The 22,514-nt window shown below is 44.9% G+C and overlaps 1 protein-coding gene and 2 pseudogenes across 7 annotated transcripts; 1 reads left to right on the top strand and 2 right to left on the bottom strand.

Moving 5' to 3' along the window:
- LOC130527033 (potassium voltage-gated channel subfamily KQT member 5-like) overlaps positions 1-5,953 on the top strand; it is a 67,108-nt pseudogene extending 61,155 nt beyond the window's left edge.
- Positions 5,954-6,179: 226 nt separating this feature from the next.
- LOC130526945 (elongation factor 1-alpha 1-like) lies at positions 6,180-7,767 on the bottom strand (annotated as a pseudogene).
- Positions 7,768-8,062: 295 nt separating this feature from the next.
- On the bottom strand, positions 8,063-22,159 carry LOC130527034 (ras and Rab interactor 2-like). 7 transcript variants are annotated; one of them, XM_057035082.1, is made up of 13 exons: positions 22,002-22,159; positions 19,263-19,402; positions 18,104-18,192; positions 17,768-17,966; positions 17,553-17,667; positions 16,507-16,579; positions 16,061-16,152; positions 13,413-14,792; positions 11,057-11,139; positions 10,713-10,938; positions 10,462-10,593; positions 9,300-9,463; positions 8,063-8,991 (listed from the first exon to the last, which is right to left on the bottom strand). In XM_057035082.1, exons 2-13 carry the CDS (start codon positions 19,323-19,325, stop codon positions 8,674-8,676), a joined length of 2,934 nt encoding a protein of 977 aa, XP_056891062.1. In that variant the 5' UTR covers positions 19,326-19,402; positions 22,002-22,159; the 3' UTR covers positions 8,063-8,673. The 7 variants fall into 7 exon arrangements, with proteins under 7 accessions (XP_056891062.1, XP_056891064.1, XP_056891063.1 ...); XM_057035084.1 differs by having other exon boundaries at positions 8,063-8,737; XM_057035083.1 differs by having other exon boundaries at positions 19,263-19,386; positions 22,003-22,139.
- Between the last annotated feature and the right edge of the window lie 355 nt (positions 22,160-22,514).

Below are 22,514 nucleotides of genomic sequence, written 5' to 3'. Positions count from 1 at the left end.
CTGGAAAGCCATGAGAGGAAACTGCCCGTTGATGTCTGTGGGTGGACTAATGGAGGGATGGAAGGCGGGTGTGTTGGGTTCCAGCTGTCATATGAGGTGTCGGAGTCAGCCAGCTGGCTGAGGAATATCGGTAGCATAGCTTGCCAATGCAAACTGGTTTGCTGGTTCACCATGCTTTGACTCAACACTTGCATCCCTGACATGATTGGATCTATGACTGATAGAAGATGAGAAACATTTCCTTTCTTGTGTTTGCTCTGAAAATCTAGAACTGCTTGCCAGTGCTAGAAGCTGGTCTGTAATCCCGCTTCATTTACAGTACAGATCTGTTTCAGTTCAACAAGCCCTGGTTTTATTATTGTGTGAACCAAGCAGCTGGGAGTGTTCCCCTCAACAGCTTCAGCAAATATTCAAATGAAAATGGTAGCAACCTGAAGAATGTCAACGTAATCCCTCCTGTTTTTAATCTTCTCCCCCCAAGCAACAGACTCCAACGTGGCAGGGGAGGACGGCTTCGATGAGAAGGGCTGTAACTGTGAGATCTCGGTGGACGACTTGCTGCCTGCCGTCAAGTCGGTGATCAGAGCCGTCAGGTGACAAGAAACTCTTCACTTCACGTTCTTCCGTATAAACCCGACAGCAGCATAGCATCAGGCTGAGCATGCTCAGGGGATTCAAGCAAAACCACAGTTGGGGTTTGTCCCTCTCGGTTCGTGGCACCATGTGAAGAAACAGGAAACAGTGTTAGAGAAGCAACACCTTTTTAAAGCAGCCCTTTGAGAACAACGGAACCTCTTAGATAGTTCCTTAAAGAAACAGTAAGTTGGTAAAGCTTTGGGGTTTGTAAAATTCTATAGGACAAAAACCTTCAGGACTTCCAAGGCTATAGGTCAAATGTAAACATTGGCTTTTTGTGTGAAAATGTTCTGTTCCTTTTACTCTGCACAGTACAAGAGCTGGTCCTCATGTGTGAATTAAACAATTGACTGTGTTGTTTTTGTAGGATAATGAAGTTCTATGTAGCCAAGAAGAAGTTTAAAGAGACGCTGCGGCCTTATGATGTAAAGGATGTGATTGAACAGTACTCTGCTGGTCATTTAGACATGCTGTGTCGCATCAAGAGCCTGCAGACCAGGTAGGAAACAGTGTGAGTGTGTGTGTGTTTTTTGTGTGTGTGTGTGAGAGAGAGAGAGAGCGAGCAAGAGAGAGAGCGAGCATGTGTGCATTGGCACAGTTGTGTTCTACAGTTTATGTTTTCCTTTGCATGTGACTATTTGTGCTGAACGTAAGTGCATGTGTATTTCAGTGTGTTTGCTTTCCTCACAGGTTGGACATGATAGTAGGTCCACAGACCCTGAGCAGCCGAGCCAAGACATTTTCCTCTCCCTCACTGATTGTCTATCACAACCAGGGCAGAAAGAACTCCACCCAGGGGTCAGATTGTCCCCCCAACACCCACCCCCCACCCTCCAGCTCCCATCCCTCACACGCAAGCTTCAATTCAGTTCTCAATCAATTCAGGCGGACAAAAAAGTGTTGATTTGAGTGAAGAGTTCAGGAATGCTGCAAATTACAAGTGAAGAATTACTCAATTTCAAATTGGTCTGGCAAACCTCGAAAATTGAGCCTTCTGTTGATGAATGCGGGATTTTGAGCATTTACAAATATGGTAAAAAAAACTCTAAACCAGGGTTTTCTCTGAATTGATCGCTGCTGAGGTGAATTGAAGCCTCTTATCCGGTGTTGCACGATCGCTGCCGTAATACCGCCACCTGCTGGTGTCGAAGCTGTACTAACGCTCTGGCATGAACTTGGTAACCTTTACTAGGTATCAGTTAACCATCTTTACTAATCACGTGTGTCTTGGTCCACATCAACACAGTCACCTAAGTCCAGAATATGTTATATTTATTTTTTTTCTCCATGGAAACGCAACATCAGATCAAATAACCGACAAATGGCAGTTACATTTCGGACGAGTTCAGCTTTCATGTACAAATGTGTGCAAAACACATTTTTAAATAGAGTATCTATAAAAATGAAATGAAAAGAGTACAATGTATTATTAGTAACACCATTTGTTGAAATCAATTTGCTTTTTTTTTCAAAAGTAAATTTGCATCTAATGTGACTTCCTGCTAAATTCAGTAGAATTTAAACCCTTTGCACCCTCTAAATTTAGCGTGAGTCTTATTATGATGAAAATCAGCCCCCATGAACATGTCAGAAACCTTTGTTGCAAGAAAGAAAACAGCTTTTTTCCCTTGATCAATCCTGACAGATTTGGTTGGTGAAGATGTGATTATCTGGCAATCTGCTACAGTTTCCTTCCTCTTTTTCTGATGGACCTTGTGGACTTTGGCTGTTTTACTTTTTCTTCCTGTCATTACATTCTTTCTATGTGCGTGTCTTTGATGTGTTTGTGTGTGCACGTGTGTGTTACAGAGTGGATCAGATCCTCGGGAAAGGCCAGATCCCTCTGGATAAGAAGATTCGAGAGAAACTGCTGTCCGATGGGGACATTCTAGAGGACATGAGCATGCTGGGGCGTGTTTGTAAAGTGGAGCGACAGGTCTGTCTTCTATCTCCGTGTTTGCCTTCTGTCACATGCTTCTAAATTAAATAATCCCACCTTTTTATTTGCAATTTTGTCTTTTTCATCTGGTTTGATTGCAGTCTCAACATTAATAGTGTCAGAGAAACATTAGTTTGAGTCACGTTTCACTGTTGTGCCACAACAAATCTGATTTCAGATTTAATCTCCATAGTCCCTCTCATTGTTACAGTTGTCCTCATTTCTCTCACAGGTCCAGTCGATTGAGTCAAAGCTGGACTCTTTGCTTGACATTTATCGTCAGCTTTTGCACAAAGGCTCCTCGTCAGCCTTGACGCTCTCCTCGCTGCCGCTCTTTGAGCTGGAACAGACTTCGGACTACCCCTCTTCTGTCTTCAGCAAAGACCTCTCCTGCTCCAGCCAGGTCAGTGGCAGTGGTGCACCCCATCCCGGGGGCTGCGTCTCGCACTCCTCCACCAACTCTCGCCTCTCCCAGGGAGGACTGCGTCTCATCTTGGCACCGTCTAGCGACTCCTCCTCAACACCTCCATCTCATGTGGGATCGTGCTCTTTCAGCCCCTCACCTCTGTCTCATCATAACCACCTCTACACCCAGACTCAGGCTGCCAGCCCTGAAAGTGTGACCGATGAGGCTGTGAGCAGCCCTCTGCCCATCCTCACCCCTAACAGTCTCAGCAGTGGTGGGTGTGGAGGAGTTAAAGATGGAGCGTTCCCTCTTCTTACAAGGTTTCCACCACCTCATTCTCCAAATCAAGCTGGCTCAACCGACTCGCCACAAACCGTTTCCTTAGAAGCTTCTCCCAACGTGGAGGACATGAGTGGAGGCGCGGGGATGGAGGACAGCAACCTTAGCTTTGGGATGGAGGTGAGCAGACTGAGGCAGCAGCTACATGGCAGCAGCAGCAAGGGCAGAACGAACAGTCAGGATGAAGCATCTTGGAAAAGACACATGAGTCTGGAGCTGCAGCCCCTGGTGTCCCCGGCTGTCAATTGCTGCTCTGATAAAAACTTGAAAGACAAAGGACTGAGCAGGTCTGTGGACGCGCGCCGAGACCTGATGCACGCACCCTTGGAGGCTGTCCAGGACGCTCGGCATAGCCTCTCATCTCCAAGTCCCAGTCCCAGCAGTGACTCCCACAGCTGCAGCCAGGACCCTGGAGGGGGAGAGGGTGGTGGGGGGGTGGGCATGGGTATAGGGTACAGGCAAGACTGGAGGGAGTGGATGGGATGAGGATAATCTCCATCTCATTAGCTGGGAGATTCAGACAGGAGGAGACTTCCGGTTACCGGAGGGTACTGAGACCCGCACCTCCTTATTGAGCTCTTGGAGACAAGACACAGATCAGGGTACCAATGGTGCGTCTTCACCCTCCGCTGGCAGCACCCGAATAACAACCCCCCCAGAATACTCTCACCTCAAAGAGATGGGTTTGCTTTTATTTTGAGGGGAAGGGGAGATTTCTTATAGCAAGGGGCATTTTTGTGTTTATTTCCATGTGGATCTATTTGATAGGACTAAATACATGGACCATAACATTGAGTTGCTTTGTATTTAAAAGTACACCTGACAGATCCGACAGTAAAATGGAAGCACAGACCCCCCCCCCCCCCCCAGACAGACAGTTTGGATTTATCTAACTGTAGTTTAACGGAAGTGGCAACTTGCATATTCTTGATTTGAAGGACCAGGATTTTCCACATATAGACAGTTATTTGATGTAAATAGGAAGGAACAAAGAACATTATTATTATTTTTATTATTTTTTTAAGCATCTCAACAGTCCCCACACACACGCCCAGTGCACAGGGGCCCCCGCCTCACTCCCGTAACCACAGGCTCGGTGTGAGACAGCATTTCCAGCCAGTAGCGCTCAGGTCAAAGGAGAACATCTGGGTTTGTGCTAATCGCTACGGCGTTGTCGATAACTCCCTGCCTGTGTTTCTAGTACTTGAACACATTAGCTGGGACAGCTGATCCGTTCTGTTGTGTTTCCATATCACTCTGCAACAGTAACAGGTTTGTTTAATTATTAAAAAAAATCACACGTTAATATGTCAACAAGCCCTATACTGTAAACACTGAGGTGCCTACAATAGTAAATCCACGGTTTGCAGAAAGAATGTTGCCATCCTGCTATTCTTTGTTTTTTTAAGAACACTCCCTCATTTTCTATCACCATAAACAGATTCCATTTTATTTGTTGCGATACTTCCTCATTTTAATGCACAGTATCGCTCACCAGGTTCAACGTCTCTTATTTGCAGTAAATTCTGCCAATAGAATATTATTTAGATTTTTTTTTTAATGTTACGTGAAGCACAGGTGGTATTGACATGCCTGCATTGCATTATGGGTCACTGTAAGAAACCTGAGTTACTTGAAACAAGCAAGATTGAAGATGAAGCTGAACTATTTACATCATTACACTGTCAACATGTTGTGGTCGTTTGGGAGCTGCAGCGTTTCCCTTCTGTTAGCGTCAAACAAGCGTTCAGTCCAGACAGAAAAGAGGAATTTAGATGAGATAATGTTGCTGTGGCTAATATTAATGGTCGACCTTTGGCAAACCCCAACTGAGAGAGACATTAAACTGGGAGGATCTTGGATACAAACATTAAAATTTGCTCTCGTTCCATTCAAATCATTGACAGTTGGATTTCTAAGCTGCTGACCTGCACAAATAAGCATCCAACACCCAAACTATTTGAGTAATTCTACATATAAATATGCCTTTTACCATGTGATCTGGGGTATTGCTTGTCGCTTGTCTGGGGTATTTGCGTACTACACGGGCAGTTGCCTCAGTTAAGAGGCTGGTGGATATAAACTGTCCATAAAGTACCTGAGGCCAGTAAGATGAAGACACTCATAAACCTTTATCAGCCACTTCTCACCAAGACCAAGCTGGGTCTGATACAGGCTGTAGCTCCATCATAACACCAAGGTTTTCTTTGCCACGTCATTAACACTATTCATGGTTGGAAATCTTTGACAGATAAGAGCTCAGCTCCTATACAAACCCGTACATTTGATAAACAAGCAGACAGTTCGGCTGCACTGTTGAAATATTTGCTCTAAAGGTGCCTTGTTTTCTGATACATACGCTATTTCCCACCAGGTCAACGTTATGCTGAAAAGTGCTTTAGGTTTCGAATCACAAATGGTTCCGCTGCCCTAATTTTGTCTCCTTTCTTTTGATAATCATTTTGCTACTGTCCATACACCAGCCCATCGACACGGTAACATTCTGTGGCATTTAATTTATTTAAATGATGTGCACAAACCTACACTTTAGTAATATTCCCAGACTGTAATGTAATGAAAATCCAAGTGAACTTTGCTTCTTATTCATCAATAAAAGAAAATCTATGAATGTTTTTTGCTTTCAGATTGTCATTCACCAAACTGACGAGAGGATTCAGAGACAATTTAATGGGCTGTTTCGTGTCAATTAAGTGACACTTGGGGTTTAGGGGTTATGGACTTAATTTAATAGAAGGAAATAAATTGTTGAGCAGCCTAATAGTGCAACAGTATTGGACGCCGCGGCAGGTGTTCCCATGACGTTTGTCAGGAGAAGCCCCCTTTTGCTCAATTGCTTGGTCAACACTCGTCCAGTGGTGGGTCGGAGAAGCTTTCCACGCACATCGGTTTTCCAGGGTTCATGGTCACGATGGCAGCGTCGCCACTCTTGAGGACTTTCTTCAAGCTTCTTCCCTGAGCGACGATCAATCTTCTTTCTGGGCTCTGCAAACTTACATGCGTGGGGCAAGGTGGGGCAGTCCAACACGGGGGCGTTGCCAGCGCTGATCTGACCGGGGTGATTCAGGATAATCACCGACGCATGGAGTAAGAACAAACAGAGATTTAGAACTTTAAATTCTGGGCTCCTGCGTGCAGACCTGCGCGGTAAATGCGGTGGATCGTTCTTACTGCTCCGGCCACGGACACGTTCCTTCACGGACACGTTCTTGATTGATCTATTGTCATCTCTGAAGAGTTTGGGCCCCTCTTGACCTTCATGTTTGTGCTATTAGCTAGTTTATACACAACTTGCCTCCAATTTTGTAGACGTCCTGCAGAGGCAGGCGGAGAGGCTTGTTTGTGTGACGTGTGGGAGGCTGGATGGCATCCATCCCCTATATGAGCCTGGTCCTGCTCAAGGTTTCTTCCTGTTAAAGGGGAGTTTTTTCTTGCCATTGTTACTTGTTGGGGATCAGGCCCTGGGATTCTGTAAAACACTTAGAGACAATTTTGATTGTAAAAGATGCTATATAAATAAAGATTGATTGATTGATCCAGGGCCTCCAGCAGTGTGGTGCCTGAAGCATTGCCGTCCTTCCGGGACCAAAAGGCAGGAGTTCACGGTTACACTTTGCTGAACTGAGATCAGGTATTGAACGTTAGAAAACTTACTTTGACGCATATAGTATAAACCCTTGAGGCAGTGGCACAAGTCACAACGGCGGTGTGTTTTGCCAGCTATAACAGGAAGCAAATCCAAACATTTGCCATTTGCACTGATTTTCAATGGCAAAATTGTGTATTAGGAAAATAGTGCATGTAATGGTTGCACATTGCTACCGTTAGTAGTGTCTTTTTGAGGATTTGAGCATATGGTGTTTTCTATAATGTGCTAACAGCAATTATGCTCTTTTTAGTTTAGGAAACAAGACCTAATGCAGTAATGTTTCCTGAACTATGACAAAGTCCTATGATCTACCCAAGTCACAAACCGTGTTTTAACTCCTGCCACTTGGCAGCTTTGTGAGTACTCAGTCCTGACAGGTCATTGCAAGGGAATTCAATGCAGGTGTGCTTTTTGACTTGGTTCCAGCATATTGTAGCTATTATAGCTGGAGATGGGCACAAAGGCCACGGTGTCTGGGTTATAACCAACCTTCTTGATGTAAGAGCTGACTTCCTTAACAATCTCCTCTTAATGCGCCTGGCTGTAGTTGGGCTCAGTGGAATCCATTTTGTTAATGCCCACAATGAGCTGCCTTACTACTAAAGTGTAGGCAAGCAGGACGTGTTCACGGGTTTGCCTGTTTTTGGAGATTCCAGCTTCAAATTCGCCCACGCATGCAGCGTGGGAGGGGGAAAAGGTCAAATATGTTTTCTTTAACATGTTATTTTTGCTTTCCTAACCAACTGGACATCCTGTTACCTGAGACGTTCCTGTGATCATGTTTTGTGGACTCATCAGATGGTCAATTTACACATGTTGTCATGGGACACTTGACATCTGTTTTTTTTTCTAAATGTAGCCAGTTGGGCAAAATGTGTTCATAGTTTGGACAAAAACCCAACGGTCCTGATCAGAGATATCTAGTAATCTACTAATATGAACAAATGCCATTAAAAATCAGGATGTGGTAACACAACCTGGAGTAGCCAAAGTCACAGTAATATAGTCCAACAGATTTCAGGACAAGGACGTACCAAGGACACATAGATGAGTTGTAATTAATGTAAGTGAGACGTGTGTTCAAGGAAACTTTAATGTGTTTCCACAGGCTGAGATTCAAACAGCATCCGATGTTTTACAATAGAACAGGACCTCATAGATCCACATACAGTCAGCTCATTGATGACTCCAGTCAGGAAAAATGAAATGTGAATCCAAATGTCTGACACTTCAGTGATTAAAAAAGGAGTATAAAAAATATTTATACATGGACATTCAAGTTACAACTGGCCAGCAATTGTAGAAAGTTATAATAAATCACACCTACAGCAGTTCATTTACTAATTAAATCAAGCTGGAAGATAAAAATCTTAACTAACAGCTGAAAGCTGTCAGTAGACTATTGAAATTATTTGAGTGCACCCATTAAAACCAAACTGGCTCTAAAACACAAAACTAAACAACTTTCAGTTTCAACCCATCTTATGTGTAAACGAAACACTTCCTGAAGTCCATCCTAACTCTTCCACCCCCAGTCAAATTACAATTGACCAGATCTGCAGCTAATTTCTTGTTCCCGTTTTCACGTCCTGGAATCTTTCTTCACAGTAAACATCGTAAATCGTTTATAGAATGCCACCAAATGTGTATATTCGGATCGAGTGTAGATGTTTTCTTCCCGTCTCCTCAAACTGAGGACACTCCGTTCTGCCCGTCGGCTGGGATGCAGAGGTTGAGGTCGGTGACCTTCCTGTAGAGAAAGTGAAAGGTGTGTGTTCTGGGCCGGCTGTAGAGTTCAGCTTTGATTCGCTGGGGATGTGTGTCAGGAGCGAGCTGCTGCCTCATCTCCGTCGTAACCAGAAACAGTGCGTACTGCTCGGGCTCTTGGATCTTTAACTTTTGAGCACAGAGCGAGCAAACCTCCTCTGTGGTTGTGTAAGGATTGACGAGCAGGGTTTTGGCTGTGCAGCCCATGTCAACCTGCAAAGCCACGTGGAGATAATTCTAGAGAGAGATGGAAAGTGCTGTGTTAACAGGTGGTAAATAAAGGGGGGGAAGTAGCTGCACTCATGCACTCGCAGAAAAAGCGGAATAAATATGAAGTCAAATCACGTGCAGTTATTAAATGTGCCACCAGGGGGCGTCTATTTAATTTCACAGGCACTTCACATGCATAAGTTAAGAAATCTACCTTGTGTCGGTATGTTTTTTGCTTTCATGCATCTCTTCGTGAGGTTTGAATGTGTGTGGACTTGGGTCAGTTCAGACTCACTGCCTGGATGCTCATGGTGGGTTCAGGTCAGGTGTGATACCTGAAAGTCATTCACGGATGGCGCCAAACGCTGGGCGGTGCGTCGCCGGTGCCACTGGTGCAGAGTGTTCCTCGCCTCAGAGCTCAGCACCCTGGCCGCCTGTTCCTCCTGAAAGTTCTTGATGAGAGCCATAGCTCCATACGCGCTGGTCAGATAGTAGCCACCTGTACAAGAACGGAGACAGAGCTGGTCACAACAATGGGTGGGGTCCTCTATTCACAATCACATTCCGGACAGATTGACGCCGGCCTTCAGGGATCTCCTCTGAAGCTGTTGCGCGCCATTGAAACTGGCACTGAGGAAAATGGAATTTCCTCAGTGCCATTAAGAATGTTCCCTTCCTAGGCCTAGTTTCTCTTCCTGAACACTCACAGTCGGCTCAACAGGGCCGTTACGCAAGAAAGAACGAGCCAATCAAATCTTGAGTCAAATAAAAATCAGTGAAAAGACTTCATAGCATGAACTCCATCCAAATAAAGAAAAGTAGCTGTCAACTCCGTGCAGAATTTTAGGCAGAGAAACTACACTCACAACCACCAGCAGAGGGCGACAATCCAAATCAAGGGATGCTTTTCACACTTGACTAATTTGCGCTATTATTGAAAAACACTGATTGCATACATTTTTGTCCACTGTATATTTTAATACCAACTGGAATGCAAGTGTTATTTAACGATGGAGGACATGTGGGCCAACCTGGACCTCGACCCCTTCGTAAACCATTTAACTGGAACCATTTTCCTCCCATTGAAAAATACTTCAGCTCTTCCCCTTTAATGATTTTCAGAGGGTGTGTTTTACATCAGGCTGGAACAAATACAATATTAATCTCACACCACCACTATGATCTGTCTGACCTCACAAAGAAAACATTTAACATTATGTAACTCAAAGTAAAGTAGAATATTCCCTAAATCATTGTGATAAGAGCCCCACTGCTTGTTCTGTCTTCTTTTTGATTCAATCTTAACAAAGCGGGAATCAAATGTGGCAATAAGCTCACCTAAAACTTTGAAGGTGGAAAACAGCCAAGGCATGTGTTTTTGCACTGTTTTGCTAGTTTGGAAACCATTATTTTTTTCTTAAACACTCCCCCCAGTTACAAAATTGACACCATCTGCGTCCCATGATCAAACATTCTGACATCTGAAACAGAACCTACCCTCGCCTTGCAACAAAGATGGGTCCAGCAGCTCCATCATGTACTCAACCTCCGTATCCAGCTGAGGCACGTCACACTGAGCCACCACATACGTCAGCATGGGCAGGAAGTCGTCGGCACCATACATCCTGCCTGGAAGGAAGCAGACGGAGAGGCCGGTGGGTGTGGTGCTCTCGCGGGTCAGAAAGGAGCAGCAGAGGTCAAGACCAATGCCGCCATACGTGTTGAGCTAGTTCTGGACGTGTCCGCACCTGAGTTATCCTGCATGACCGAGTAAATGAGTTTGCACACGCGCAGCAGCAAGGACACCTTTTTCTCCGGGGAGTACATCTTCCTCATATTTAGAAACTTTTGACGGATTTTATCGATAGCGGCGGCGTCTGGCAGCACTGCTCCGTCCACTCCCAGCTCCTGAGGTCTCTTGGTCTTTGCCAGGGCCAGGTTCTCCTTTAGCTGCTGCCAAGCTCCACTGTTGACCTGCAGATATTTACAGAGTTTATGTCAACCTTGTTTTCTCCAGATCAGTGAAACCAAGAGATCATGAACACTGTGTTTTTCTGTTCTATTGTTTGTTTTTTCTGAATACGCTGCTTACCTGGAAATCATGTAAAATCCCCTGGATTACACTCTTGAGTGGCTTTAGGACACTTTTGTGCATGGCCTTTTCAAGCACCTGGTCTGTACAAGATCACAGAAACACAGGAAAAGACGAGTGATGCTGAGAATTTTCAATTACTAAACCATAGCAACAGATAAAAGGTGAAGCTTTGGACCTACAGCTGAAGTTCCAGGTGAGATCAGATGTCGGTATCATATTACTACAGCTACAGCTGTCTGGCAATCACTGGCAGACGTTATCTACCAACTAGCATTGTTCATTAGAATAATTTCCTCTTTCATACTTATCAGGTTTTACAGAGGCTACTTCATTCAATAAACTCGGGGCCCCTGAAAGACTTTATCTGTATCTCACCCACGCCGACAACACGGAGCTCGCAGCCCACCACAGCTATGCACAGAATGTTATATCTACACAATTGTGCCCTATTGTTTAATGGCAACTCTGACACATGAATAGGCATCTCTTGCCTCCAGTCCAGCCGCGGCTGTGTTATTGCGCAACGAGCAACCGGGAATCCAGTCGCACAACCTGCCCAAACAACTTTGAACCTGCTCCTGCGGAGGAATTCAAGTGCCTTTACAGTGAGTCAGCATATGTAGGTGTGTTGGATGTGGAGTGATAGCATCTAGATAAATAAGTGACGCTAATTAGACCCGAGCTGGGATGGAGACATTTGTAATCAGAAGTGATCTGAATAACCTGCTCTTAAGAGTCCCTTAATTGCAATAAAAGATAGCAGACTTTTCTACTAAGATATGTTTACTAGGGGAGGAAATCTGAAGCCTACAATTAAGCTAATATGCATGTTGTGGAGTTTGGGAGGAAACTGGAGTTCTCAGAGGCACAAATGGAATCACCATAGCAAACTGAAATATCAGCTCTGCGGCTGCTCTTTAAAAGACTTTCTTCATATCTTCACTCTACTATGAGGATTTCTGAGGCACCATTTGCTGTCCAGAACCAGGGGTTGAAATTCCTCAACAACAATGAACAATGGATTCAATACGAGCACAAAGAAATTCACAGCGCACATTATACAAACACTGAAGTGCAGAATACTTGGACATGGATGGAACTCCTTTGACAGAGCTTTTAGAAGCGTGCCCAGAAATAGTGTATATTTTATCAGGATTTGCATCAACACTGACGACCAGGAGTCTTATTAGTTATCAGAAAATTTCAATTTATGCCATTAAATTGACCCTTAGCACGACTGAGAAAAAAGAAAGAGACAAAAAATAACTTGGGGAGCACAGCATGCTGCCCTTTCTGTAACAACACCAGCACAGACTGATGTGGGAGGTGGGAGCTCAGTCTGTTGAGGACTGGGCTGTGGAGCAGAGAGTTCTTGGTTCAAGACCCAGTGTGGATAAAGGATGACCAGCCACAATTGCAAAAGGGTCTTAAGCAATGGTGACTAAGACATGATATACAAGTGGGCTGTGAGCTGAACGTTTGCCTCACCAGGTTGTTTTCTAGAAAATTACAAGGAAGATAATTGGGGCACAACATTTCTGGGGTGGCTGTGGTCTCAGCCTGGGGGGGGACTGGTGTGCAACTGGGATAGGTGCAAGCACTGAAAATTTTGACTTTGAGGATCACATCAGTAAGAGAACCAAGTGTGTCTCAAGTGTTTTAGCCAATACTTAAGTCAAAATTCTTCAGCGTTGGGGTCTGTCCCAGCAGCATATGGGGGTGGGTGTTGAATGAGCTGCTGTAGCAAAGCAGGGCTCCATGTGGTCTGCCACCTTCACCACCAGAGAGCCCAAGGCTTAGATGCTTTGTCTGCACCAGGATTTGAACCAAGATCTCTAAATTTTACCAGCCCACTACTCAACAGACTGAGCTACTACCACCCACCCTCCACCAGGGATGTGCCACAGATACCACTACAGACAGTTATTTTTGTTCAGAAAAAAAAATCCACTGAGGTAAGTTGGAATCTATGCTCAGAGCTCACTTGTGTGGGCTGTGTTTTAGTCATCACTCTGCTTATCCAAGTCAAAATTCCTCAGCATTCCCAGCTGCACATGAGTGAGTGCACCTTCTGTTTTGACTACACTGGGTCTTGAACAAAGAACCCTCTGCTTCACAGCCCAGTCCTCAAGAGACTGAGCTACCACTGCCCCACATCTTCCAAATTAGTCTGTGCTGCTGTTGCAGCAGGTCGTGTTCCACCATCCAGGGGCGATCCCTGCCCTCGCCCATGTGCAGCTGGGATAGGATCCAGCACTGAAGAATTTTGACTTGGAGTGATGACTGAAACACAACACACGTGCCCACACTAGTGGGCAGATGCACCATCCCACAATGTGCTCGGTCCACTTACCGATCTGATCCTCAGGTATGAGTGACTCTAAAGGAGGGTCCAGCTCAGAACTTTGGCACAGGTACGCCTTCATCTGCGTCATAAACTGCCTGAGAGTCTGCAAAAAGTCCATCCCTGACGTGTGACATCCTCGATTCTCCTGAACAAATCCGATGTAGTCCTGCACCAGTGATCCAAAATAGGAGTTCCTGTCCTGGGAAAGCTCAGTGATCTTTTTGATTATTCGTCTCTCCGGGGTCACGAGGGAGCTGAGCATGCCGCTAACCTTCTGGAAGCGTCCCTTCAGGGCCTTGGGGAGGATTAAAGATCCCCCACCCAGGCTGACACTAATCCTCTTCCTCTGAGATTTGGACGATTGGCGGAGACGCATTTCGAGGTCCGTCTCTAAACCCACCCCATAGTCTTCCTCCTCATCCTCGTCATCATTTTCATCGTATTCGCTGCTGTCCTCTGCCTCGTCTTGATGATTAAGGTGTTGGGGTGGGCTGCCGGTGAGGCCGGGGGGGAATGCGGGGGATGGGGAATAATCCAGCGAGTCAGAAGAAGAAGTGGACATGCTCATGTCACTGAGGCGTTGGCGTCCCCTGGCCTGAGGAGCACACAGTTTGTCCCTATTGGTTTCAACATCATCAGCTGGTGGGGGTCTGCGGGAAGGGAGTTTAGCACGGGACAGGGCCTCAGCAATGGTCTCATCTTCCATTGCAATATGACAGCGCTGAGCTTCCAGATCCAGCTTCTTTGGTCTCGGAGGGGGCGGGTAGGAAGGCAGGGGGTCTGGACTATTGGAGGCCTTAGTTGCATCACTGTACCTGGGACCCTTTGGGGGTTGAGGTGCTGGGCGCCTTTTGGAAGACTGGGGAGGCTTTGCTGGCATGGTGGCTGCCGGCATGCTCTTGGGTCTGGTAGTGGCGGCTGTGGGTAAAGGTGGTGGGGGGGCAGGGCGCCGGTGTGGCATTAAGCGGGGGGGAGGGGGGCGGGGAGGAGGAAGCTGCGATTTGCTATTCAGTTTGAGGCTGTCTTCAAGGTCCTCGCCCTCCTGACTGCTACCAGACAGCTCGATTGCCGCTTCCACCCCGTCTTTGGTGCCGCTTTCACTATTACCAGCATATGCAGAGAAGGGGGGCTCACAGTGATGTTGGTGGGGGCAATGATGGGTCTGAATAAAGAGGGGGTTGAGGAAACACAGAGGGCCACTAGAATGTCTCCTCTCCAAATGTAAAACGGGTCCAGTAGTCTTGGAACTTAGAGTTGGAGGTGCACTGTCGCTGTGAGCCTGCAGGGGGCCCTGATCCCCCCCACGGCTTCTTTGGAGACTGAGGGTTTGGCTCAGGGGGCGGCGGGGGCAGTGCCGCTGACTGCACAACGCCGAGTTCCAATATCCTGCAATACAGACAGAAAACCAGTCGGGGTAATTATTGCTGTTTCTAGAAAACTTTACAATCACAAAATCAACCCTGTGACCTTTTTCTTTGACTGTGTTGTAACAATGATGCTGAATCCTGGAAGAAATAAACCTTTAAACTACAAACCAAAAGTTTGTCAGAGGTTTCGGAGAGAAAACGTCCTTTGACACACCAGGAACAGAAAACACCAGGAGAGTGGTTACTCATTCAAGAGAACACCGGCAGTAGCCCAAGCTGTGTCTTACCTGCAGTCCCAAAGGTTCCTAAAAATCACGTCTCTCTGCCTGAGTTAGTGTGGCTGCTGGCAGCAGCGCGGCGAGCTCTGCCCCATGTCTCTGTGCCGTGCAACAGCGAGGGAGTTGTTCACATTAAACACAGGGTGGGAGGTGCTAGCAGCTCCACAGCAAACAGTTTTAGTTCCACCCCTCCCTCTTCCTGCTCTCCTTTCCACTCCAACTATGACAGTACAGTGTTTTCCTGTAGCTTCCTTGGTTTTTCAGCTTTGTTTCCTTTCATGAGTTTGTTGTTTTCCATGTATTTGTCATGAAACGTGGCAGCAAACAGTATTTGTGCAAACCCGCTCCTACTATTGCTAATACAGGAACAAAATGTTCTATTAGTAGTGTAACTCCTCTAAATTTGGTTATACAGAAGGTCTGTATGTTCCATCTATGAAGTTAGCTTGTAACACGTGTGCGTGGTTCACATGTACGTGTCCAGATTCCAATACACAGAATATGTATCTTTAAATAGAACATGAGCAGCAGGGAGTTTCCCTCCAGGATTAGTCGACGTTCCTCAGAAAAAACTGAAGCTGGCTCACGCTTCACATTTTTTCAAGCTCTCTACCTTCGCGTCAGAAGGAAGCGGAGCCCCATCCGCTCAGAAATGACACTCAAACATTTACATGTGTGTGAAAGCGTGTTCTGTGTGCATTTAAGTGCATATTTTGTGATGGGATGAGCACGCATACGCAAGGCTTTCCACTCAACACTCCTTTTAACCTAACCCAGAGTTGGAAGAAGATGACTCACATTTTCACAGAACAGCAGGGAAAAAAACAACACAACTTTGCAGAGAAAATGAGTAAATCAGTAAATAAAACAAACAAAACCTAACAGGACATCACAAATGAGCATTAGCCGCGGCCAACACCGAGTTTGGCGGCAATAAATGTCAGTCAAACTAATCAGACTTTGCCAGTTAAACCTTAGTGTGGAACATTAAAAGTGCTGTCAGACCCACCTGCTCCAAGCTGAGCCACTTCCTCCAACTCCTTCTGAGTCTTTGCAGATGCGATGGCCTCTGGTAGCTTAAGCGTGAAAGGCAGGATGTCCCTGAAGTTGCAACACACAGATACCGTAATCCACACCATGAGATGGACGGACCGGGATATTTTAATGTAGTATTGGTTTGTGAGTTTAGTCACGAGGGCTCCATTTAATGTTATTGTCCTATCTGTAATCTCTTAGCACGCAGTATATCAATATATATACTGTTTAATAATATAGAATATATTTCTGTCCAGGCTTTGTTATAAAAAATATTTAAAAAGAAAACTCAGCAATAGATACATGAATATCGTCTTCTGTTTTCATGACCATTAAACACAATATATCGGCTCCACCAGCTCATTCAGGCGCCCTTTAACCGGACGTGTACAAAAAGCAGAGGACAAAGCAAATATTTACCTGCTTATACAGTAAAAAGCAACCAGGCGAAACAGGTCTGCGAAGCTGAGCTCGGAGCCCATGAGCGAAAAGGCTGCAAATAAATGACATAAACAATCAGAATGTAGCTTCACACAATGCAAAAAAAAAAAAAAAAAGACCTGCGTCAGCTTCACGGTCATGTTCATTCAGGAGAACATCAAAGAGCAACATGCATGTTGTGTTTTTGAGAACATGCATGTTGTGTTTTTGTGAATTTTGTTGCCATTTTCTTTGAGAAAATCTGATATAAATACACTGATAACTATAAATCTCAAAGCCCCTCAGTCTTTTCATCGGTTCTCTCAGCAGACCGCTGACCAATAATAAAATCCATGAAATGCATGTTTCTAAGATCAGGTCTCAAAAATGTGCTACTCTGTGGTGATATTTGACACATCCCACCCAGCAAAGAAGATATGATTAACACAGAAGTACAAAAGGTCAACCAGAAGGCACCTAAGTCACATGTGAAGGCTAAACCTGGCCAGAATCAACGAGAGTCAACTCTGCACAGGCAAGCGACAGCTGCTGTGTCCTCATACATAACTTGCTGCTCATGCTCCATTCATGACATTCAACTTCACATCCAGCCAGCAATCAAAACAAACTCTTTGGAATTTCAATACCAACATTTTCAGGTTTCACCAACCAAAGTGACACCAGGATGTATTATGAGTTAGATGTATTATGAGTTATCCCTGAGACTGAGGCTATATTACACACATGTTCACGTCTGGTCACATGACCACAATCTCCAGCCACACATTCTCATTTATAAATAGGTTTTGCCATGAACGCAGACAGGAAATGACATCAGGCTGCGTGGCACACGACGTCATGGGGTCTTTGACCAAAGTCCAAGCGTCTTTTGGTTTTACATGTTTCTCTCTCTGATGGTCCCTCTCCCTCCCTCTCTCTCTCTCTCTCTCTCTCTCTCTCTCTCTCTCTCTCTCTCTCTCTCTCTCTCTCTCTCTCACACACACACACACACACACACACATGCATGATACTGTACATGCACTTACTGTACTGGTTCTCTCTGACAGGGAAGTGACTAATGGCATTTTCCGACTGGACCTTTTCAACACGTACAGACAGAACCTTCTTCTGTACGGCAGCTGCCTTCCTCACCAGAAACACCTGAGAATGAGATCAAAAGTCTGAAATAGCCTATTGTAATAATAATATTGAGCATCAACTGCCATATACTGTATGTAGATAATTAACTATAATTAATGACCCCTGGTGGCTGGGTTAGCAGTATGCGTGTGGCCTCCTCTGCACTGACTGACAGCAGCAGCCAAACTGGGTGGGTTTGAGAGAGCCGGTCGAACACGCTCATCCTCCTCTTTAATGAGTCGTACCCAGAATCCCTTTCACCCCCGACTCCACTACAGCTGGGCAACTGCTCGTGAACACTGCTCCCCTGACTCTCCAGCCTGGCAGACATGCAGAGTGAAGTGAGTCTGCCCTCTGCTGGTGGTTTCCAGCAGCAGCAGGGGCAGCATTTACACATCAGGAAATCAGGAGTCAAATCATCTGAGAAAACAGTTTAAAATGAAGATGGCAGAGTCACCCCTCCATAAGCTCCTCCTCAGCGGTTGGAGACGTCTGCACCATTTCTTTCTTCATCTCTACAATCTCCACCACAAACGTGTCAATCAGCTGGAAGAAGGCAGAAAAAGAAGCTCAAGATGATCAAGAAGAAGGAGGAAAAAGTAAAAAAGTGCAGCAGTTGGAAGGGTTTGGTAGTTTTCCTATGTGCTGACCTCATTTCCCACAAGCAGGAAACGGAGTAAAGAAAAGGTTTATTTAAAATCCTCTATTTTTAGAGACTTTTAACTTCCCTCTTCCCATCAATGAACTGAAGAGCTGAGTGATTCACAAGAATTTAGTGACACCACCACATGAATTGCAGTATGGGTGGACGTAATGGTTCAATATGGACCAAATTCTTGGTAAAGGTACATATAATTCAGTTCAATTCAACTTTATTTACAAAGAACCTGTTACAATCATAGGTGCTTTACAGAAACCCAGCAAATGGGAAAACTTCACAATTCCATTTTATGGTTTTTTCCGTTGCTATGGGAGAAGAAAAATATAAATAAGTATATTATGGTTTTGACATTGGAGACTTTTTGTGCATGAGCCCTTTAAACTCTGAAACACAGCTTAGCTCTCTTCTATGCTGATGCAAGATGAAAGACAAAATGTCTCAAACATCAGTCGGCCCCTCGTCCACTTTCTAAATGTTCTCTTTAGCATTTTTGGAGGATTATCAAGCATGTTAAATCCTTTCACAACTGCTCCCACTTTCATTTTAAACACGAGCTCCTGTTACCATGTATTTGAATTGGAGCCGTCGGAATGGATGGAAATATTTACACGCAGTTGTGGAATGTCTCTGTGTGCAGTGTCAAAGCTTTAACAATTGGATTTAGCTGACTTAGCTACCAGGTAGCCATGATCCATGATTTTATATTCAAGAAAATACAAATTACAGCCAATATATCCCTGAAAATAATTTTTCTGGAAAAACCACAGCATGAAAATATTTCCCCTCAACTCCAAACTGCCTGAAACAAGCAGGAAATGAGTTTATTTACTTTCCATAAACTTCCCTTATTTTCACATTTGGATTTATTGTTCTGAGATGAGATCATTGGTTCGCCCTAGTGTTCATATTCCAGCGTATTTGTCGGGTCTGAACCGCTCTGTTGGGCTGTGCTCACCTTAAAGAAGCTCCCACTTCTGTCCAGAGAGCGGAGGTCAGGAGCTGATGTTCTGAAGGCCATTCTGTATTTCTGCACGCTGGTGAGCTCTCAGGACCGCTGTGTGACCATCACCGACAGCGTCGGGAGATGCTGCAGCTCTGTGGGTCAAAAACACACCGAAGGCTTTAACGCAGCCAGAGAAAATTCCTGTTTCAGTTCAAGTGGTTTACAGGGGCTTTAACTGAAGGACTGATGGTCTCTCCCTCTTCTCTTTAGTCCTCGTTTCACTCCTATTCTCTCCTTCCCATCTTCCCCTCCAAGTATTCCATTAAAAGTGCCTGTTTCCTGTGTGTTTGACCAGCGATTTAGATGCCGCTGCCTGCCAGACTCATTATGTGCACCCGCCTGACTGTCTGGAGGGGTTTTTCGTGTGCACAACTGTTTGAAATCATGTCAGAATGTTAGGAATGGCAAACAGTCCCTTACTTGGAGGATTAAAATGACTATTGTTTTTCTTAATTTAAACTCTTTCCTTGTACCTATTTAGATACTTGCCTTCAGCCATCAGTCATCAAATGGCAGCTGCTCTTGCTTATTTGTCCAAACGTGGTTTTAAAGAAGGTTACTGGACCCCGTTTGAAGATGTTTATCTAACTTACTTTGCTCAATGTCGAATGAAGATGACATGAATTCATATTTAAATAGACAGGCCCTCTTCACACCGTGGGGGGGCCCTCAGGCATCAGCACATAACTCCCACACATGCTCGTGCATGCATGTGTCTTTAAAACACAGGCTTTGGGTTTGAACTTTTGAAAGCGCAGAAGCAGCACTTTTTGTGCATTTTTGTGTGTGTTCGTGCATGTGTGTGTGTGTGTGTGTGTGGGGGGGGGGGGGCTGCAGAGTAGAATCTGGGTCACGGTTTTTAAATGAAGGTAAGAAAAAGGGAGTTTTTCCAATATGGAAGGATGAGATCTCTTGAGCCTTCTTACTCTATCATAAAAGATTTCTTTCTTTTACAAATAATTTCTTCCAGTTAAAAACCAATGTGCCAAATAAATAAGTGACAAAGGTAGGAGAAAGAATGCTAATGAACCCATTTGCCCTTTCAAATGAGCAGCAGGAGACAGTTGCACCCAGCAAAGTCTCTTCTAAACAACCAGGAAATATTTTAACAGTCAGGATGGGTCAGAGGATCTGGTCATCAGCAGGTCAACTCACACAAATACACAGATAAAAGATGATTACAAAGACCCACACGGCGCCTGCTCCCTATTTCAGACTCATTCCTACATGTGAAAGTTGTGATCAGCGATGTAAAAGACGTACACTGAGCTCCATAAACACATGCAGAATCCCTCTTTTCAGAAGAATCGTCCCTGTATTCGGCCTCACACTCCAAGTTTTGCATGAAAACGACCCTGCTGATGGATTTCCCCAGTGGAAGCCCTGAACTCGGGTCTTTGTCTAGAAAATAAGTGGCTTTTGGCGATGCTAATCTCTGTGTTCCTGAAGGAGATTAAATGGGGAAACTCGTTGAACAAGGCTGAACAAGAACGATGTGTAGAGCTTCATGGAGATCCGACTGTTTGTCCTGCACATCAGCACGGAAGGGGCCTCTAAACAAATAAATAAACTGTTAAGGGACCATTACTGGTGCTAATTTAGGAATAAAATAAAATAGTTTTCCATAATCCTACCCAGTAGCAGCGTCTCCTACTGTAGATGAACCAAACGTTGTCCTGTTGTGATTGATGATGTGTCCAATCAGAGGGAATCAGATCTGATCGCAGCCATCGCAATGAAAAACAAAGGACCGAGTTTCTGTTTCCGCAGTTCTATGACGCCAGTTTTAAAATCGGCCTGCTCCTTAGGCGTATGTGATCATGGGATCATCTAGCGTGACCATCTCCCAGCAGGAAATGCCCAACCTCAGCAGAAGATGTCCAGATATCCAAGACGTCCAGATATCCAAACTCAAAACTTGTGTCAACAGGATCTCTGCAGTAAACACAGCCAGCAGGACCAAGACCTGAAGTCCAGCTGAGTCCAACCTCACCGTCTCTACAGGCACTGAGGAGTCCTCAGAGTCTGGAAAAATCTCTACATGGTTCATGGGCCACTGGACCTTTGTCCACTAGTGCTCAAAAACACTTTTCAAATCGTTTTCATAAGGAGACTCTGCTGGTTAGCAATCAGAACGTGCAATATAATAATAAAAATAACACAATTACTTCACAGAAGCTTCATTAGCTAACATCAATTTCCATCTAACCCTGGTTTTATGCTGTTTTTAACCGTTTTACCCCAAACTCACTGTGTATTGTAATGTACCTAATTGTCAAGCCCAACCCATAATTTAGCAGAAACTGAACTTCCCAACTGGTGCCCTTATGTTTACAATGTTTACGTGTGGTTGCTTCTACCGCAGTCTTGCACAAAAAAAACATGTGGTTATCATATAGACTGCAGGATGCGGGGCTTTAAACATGCTCGGGGGGCTTTCATTTTGTTTGGGGATTAAAAAAAGGTTCAAGGGGTAAAAGAAACACAAGCGACAGTGGTGCAGGGTGGGAAAAAGGGGTCTGTGTTGGTAAAGAAATAAACACCTTGCAGTTTTAAAGTTTTCAGTCTGACTTTTTTAACAGACATGATGGTTCTCAGAATCTGTCCTCTGAACCATCCTGAATGGATTCACTTTCTAATAATCAGCCTGAATATTGTCAAATTCTGCTGTAAACTGAAACTTCAACTCACCTCAGAGAGGATTATTTTCCAGCACCATTAAATCGGGTTGTCCTGCTTCGACCCCGGGTAGAACGTCGCGGTGTTCCAGATGTTCCTCTGGTCGAGGAGCCTCCGTGACCCATTTAATTCTGTCGCTTATATGTTAAGTTGGGGACCACGGTGAGAAATGGGGAGGTGAGAGACGCATGGAGGAGGAGCAGAAGGAGGAGAGGAGGGGAGGAAGGGGAGAGGAGGTTGGCCGTAATATGAAACCTCTGCCAAAAGTCGCCCCAGGAGGGTCTGTGAATGGACATGTGCCCAAAAAGGAGAATTGTAGCCCAGATGCAACCATTTCAGTGAACTATTAGTCATTTTTTGGTTTTTCCAGACACCTCCTTTAACTCCTCCAACAGGGTGGGGGTCACGTAAGAGGTTGGCCCCGATTGTCTTCAGATCATGTATTTTTTTGGAAATTGGATGCAAACGATCTTGAAATATTTTGCTTTCAATTAGGTGTTTACATGCCGTGCCTTAATTTTATCT

Source organism: Takifugu flavidus, chromosome 6, assembly GCF_003711565.1.
Source record: "Takifugu flavidus isolate HTHZ2018 chromosome 6, ASM371156v2, whole genome shotgun sequence".
Classification (NCBI taxonomy): domain Eukaryota; kingdom Metazoa; phylum Chordata; class Actinopteri; order Tetraodontiformes; family Tetraodontidae; genus Takifugu; species Takifugu flavidus.
This window is presented reverse-complemented; position numbering and strand designations above follow the sequence as displayed.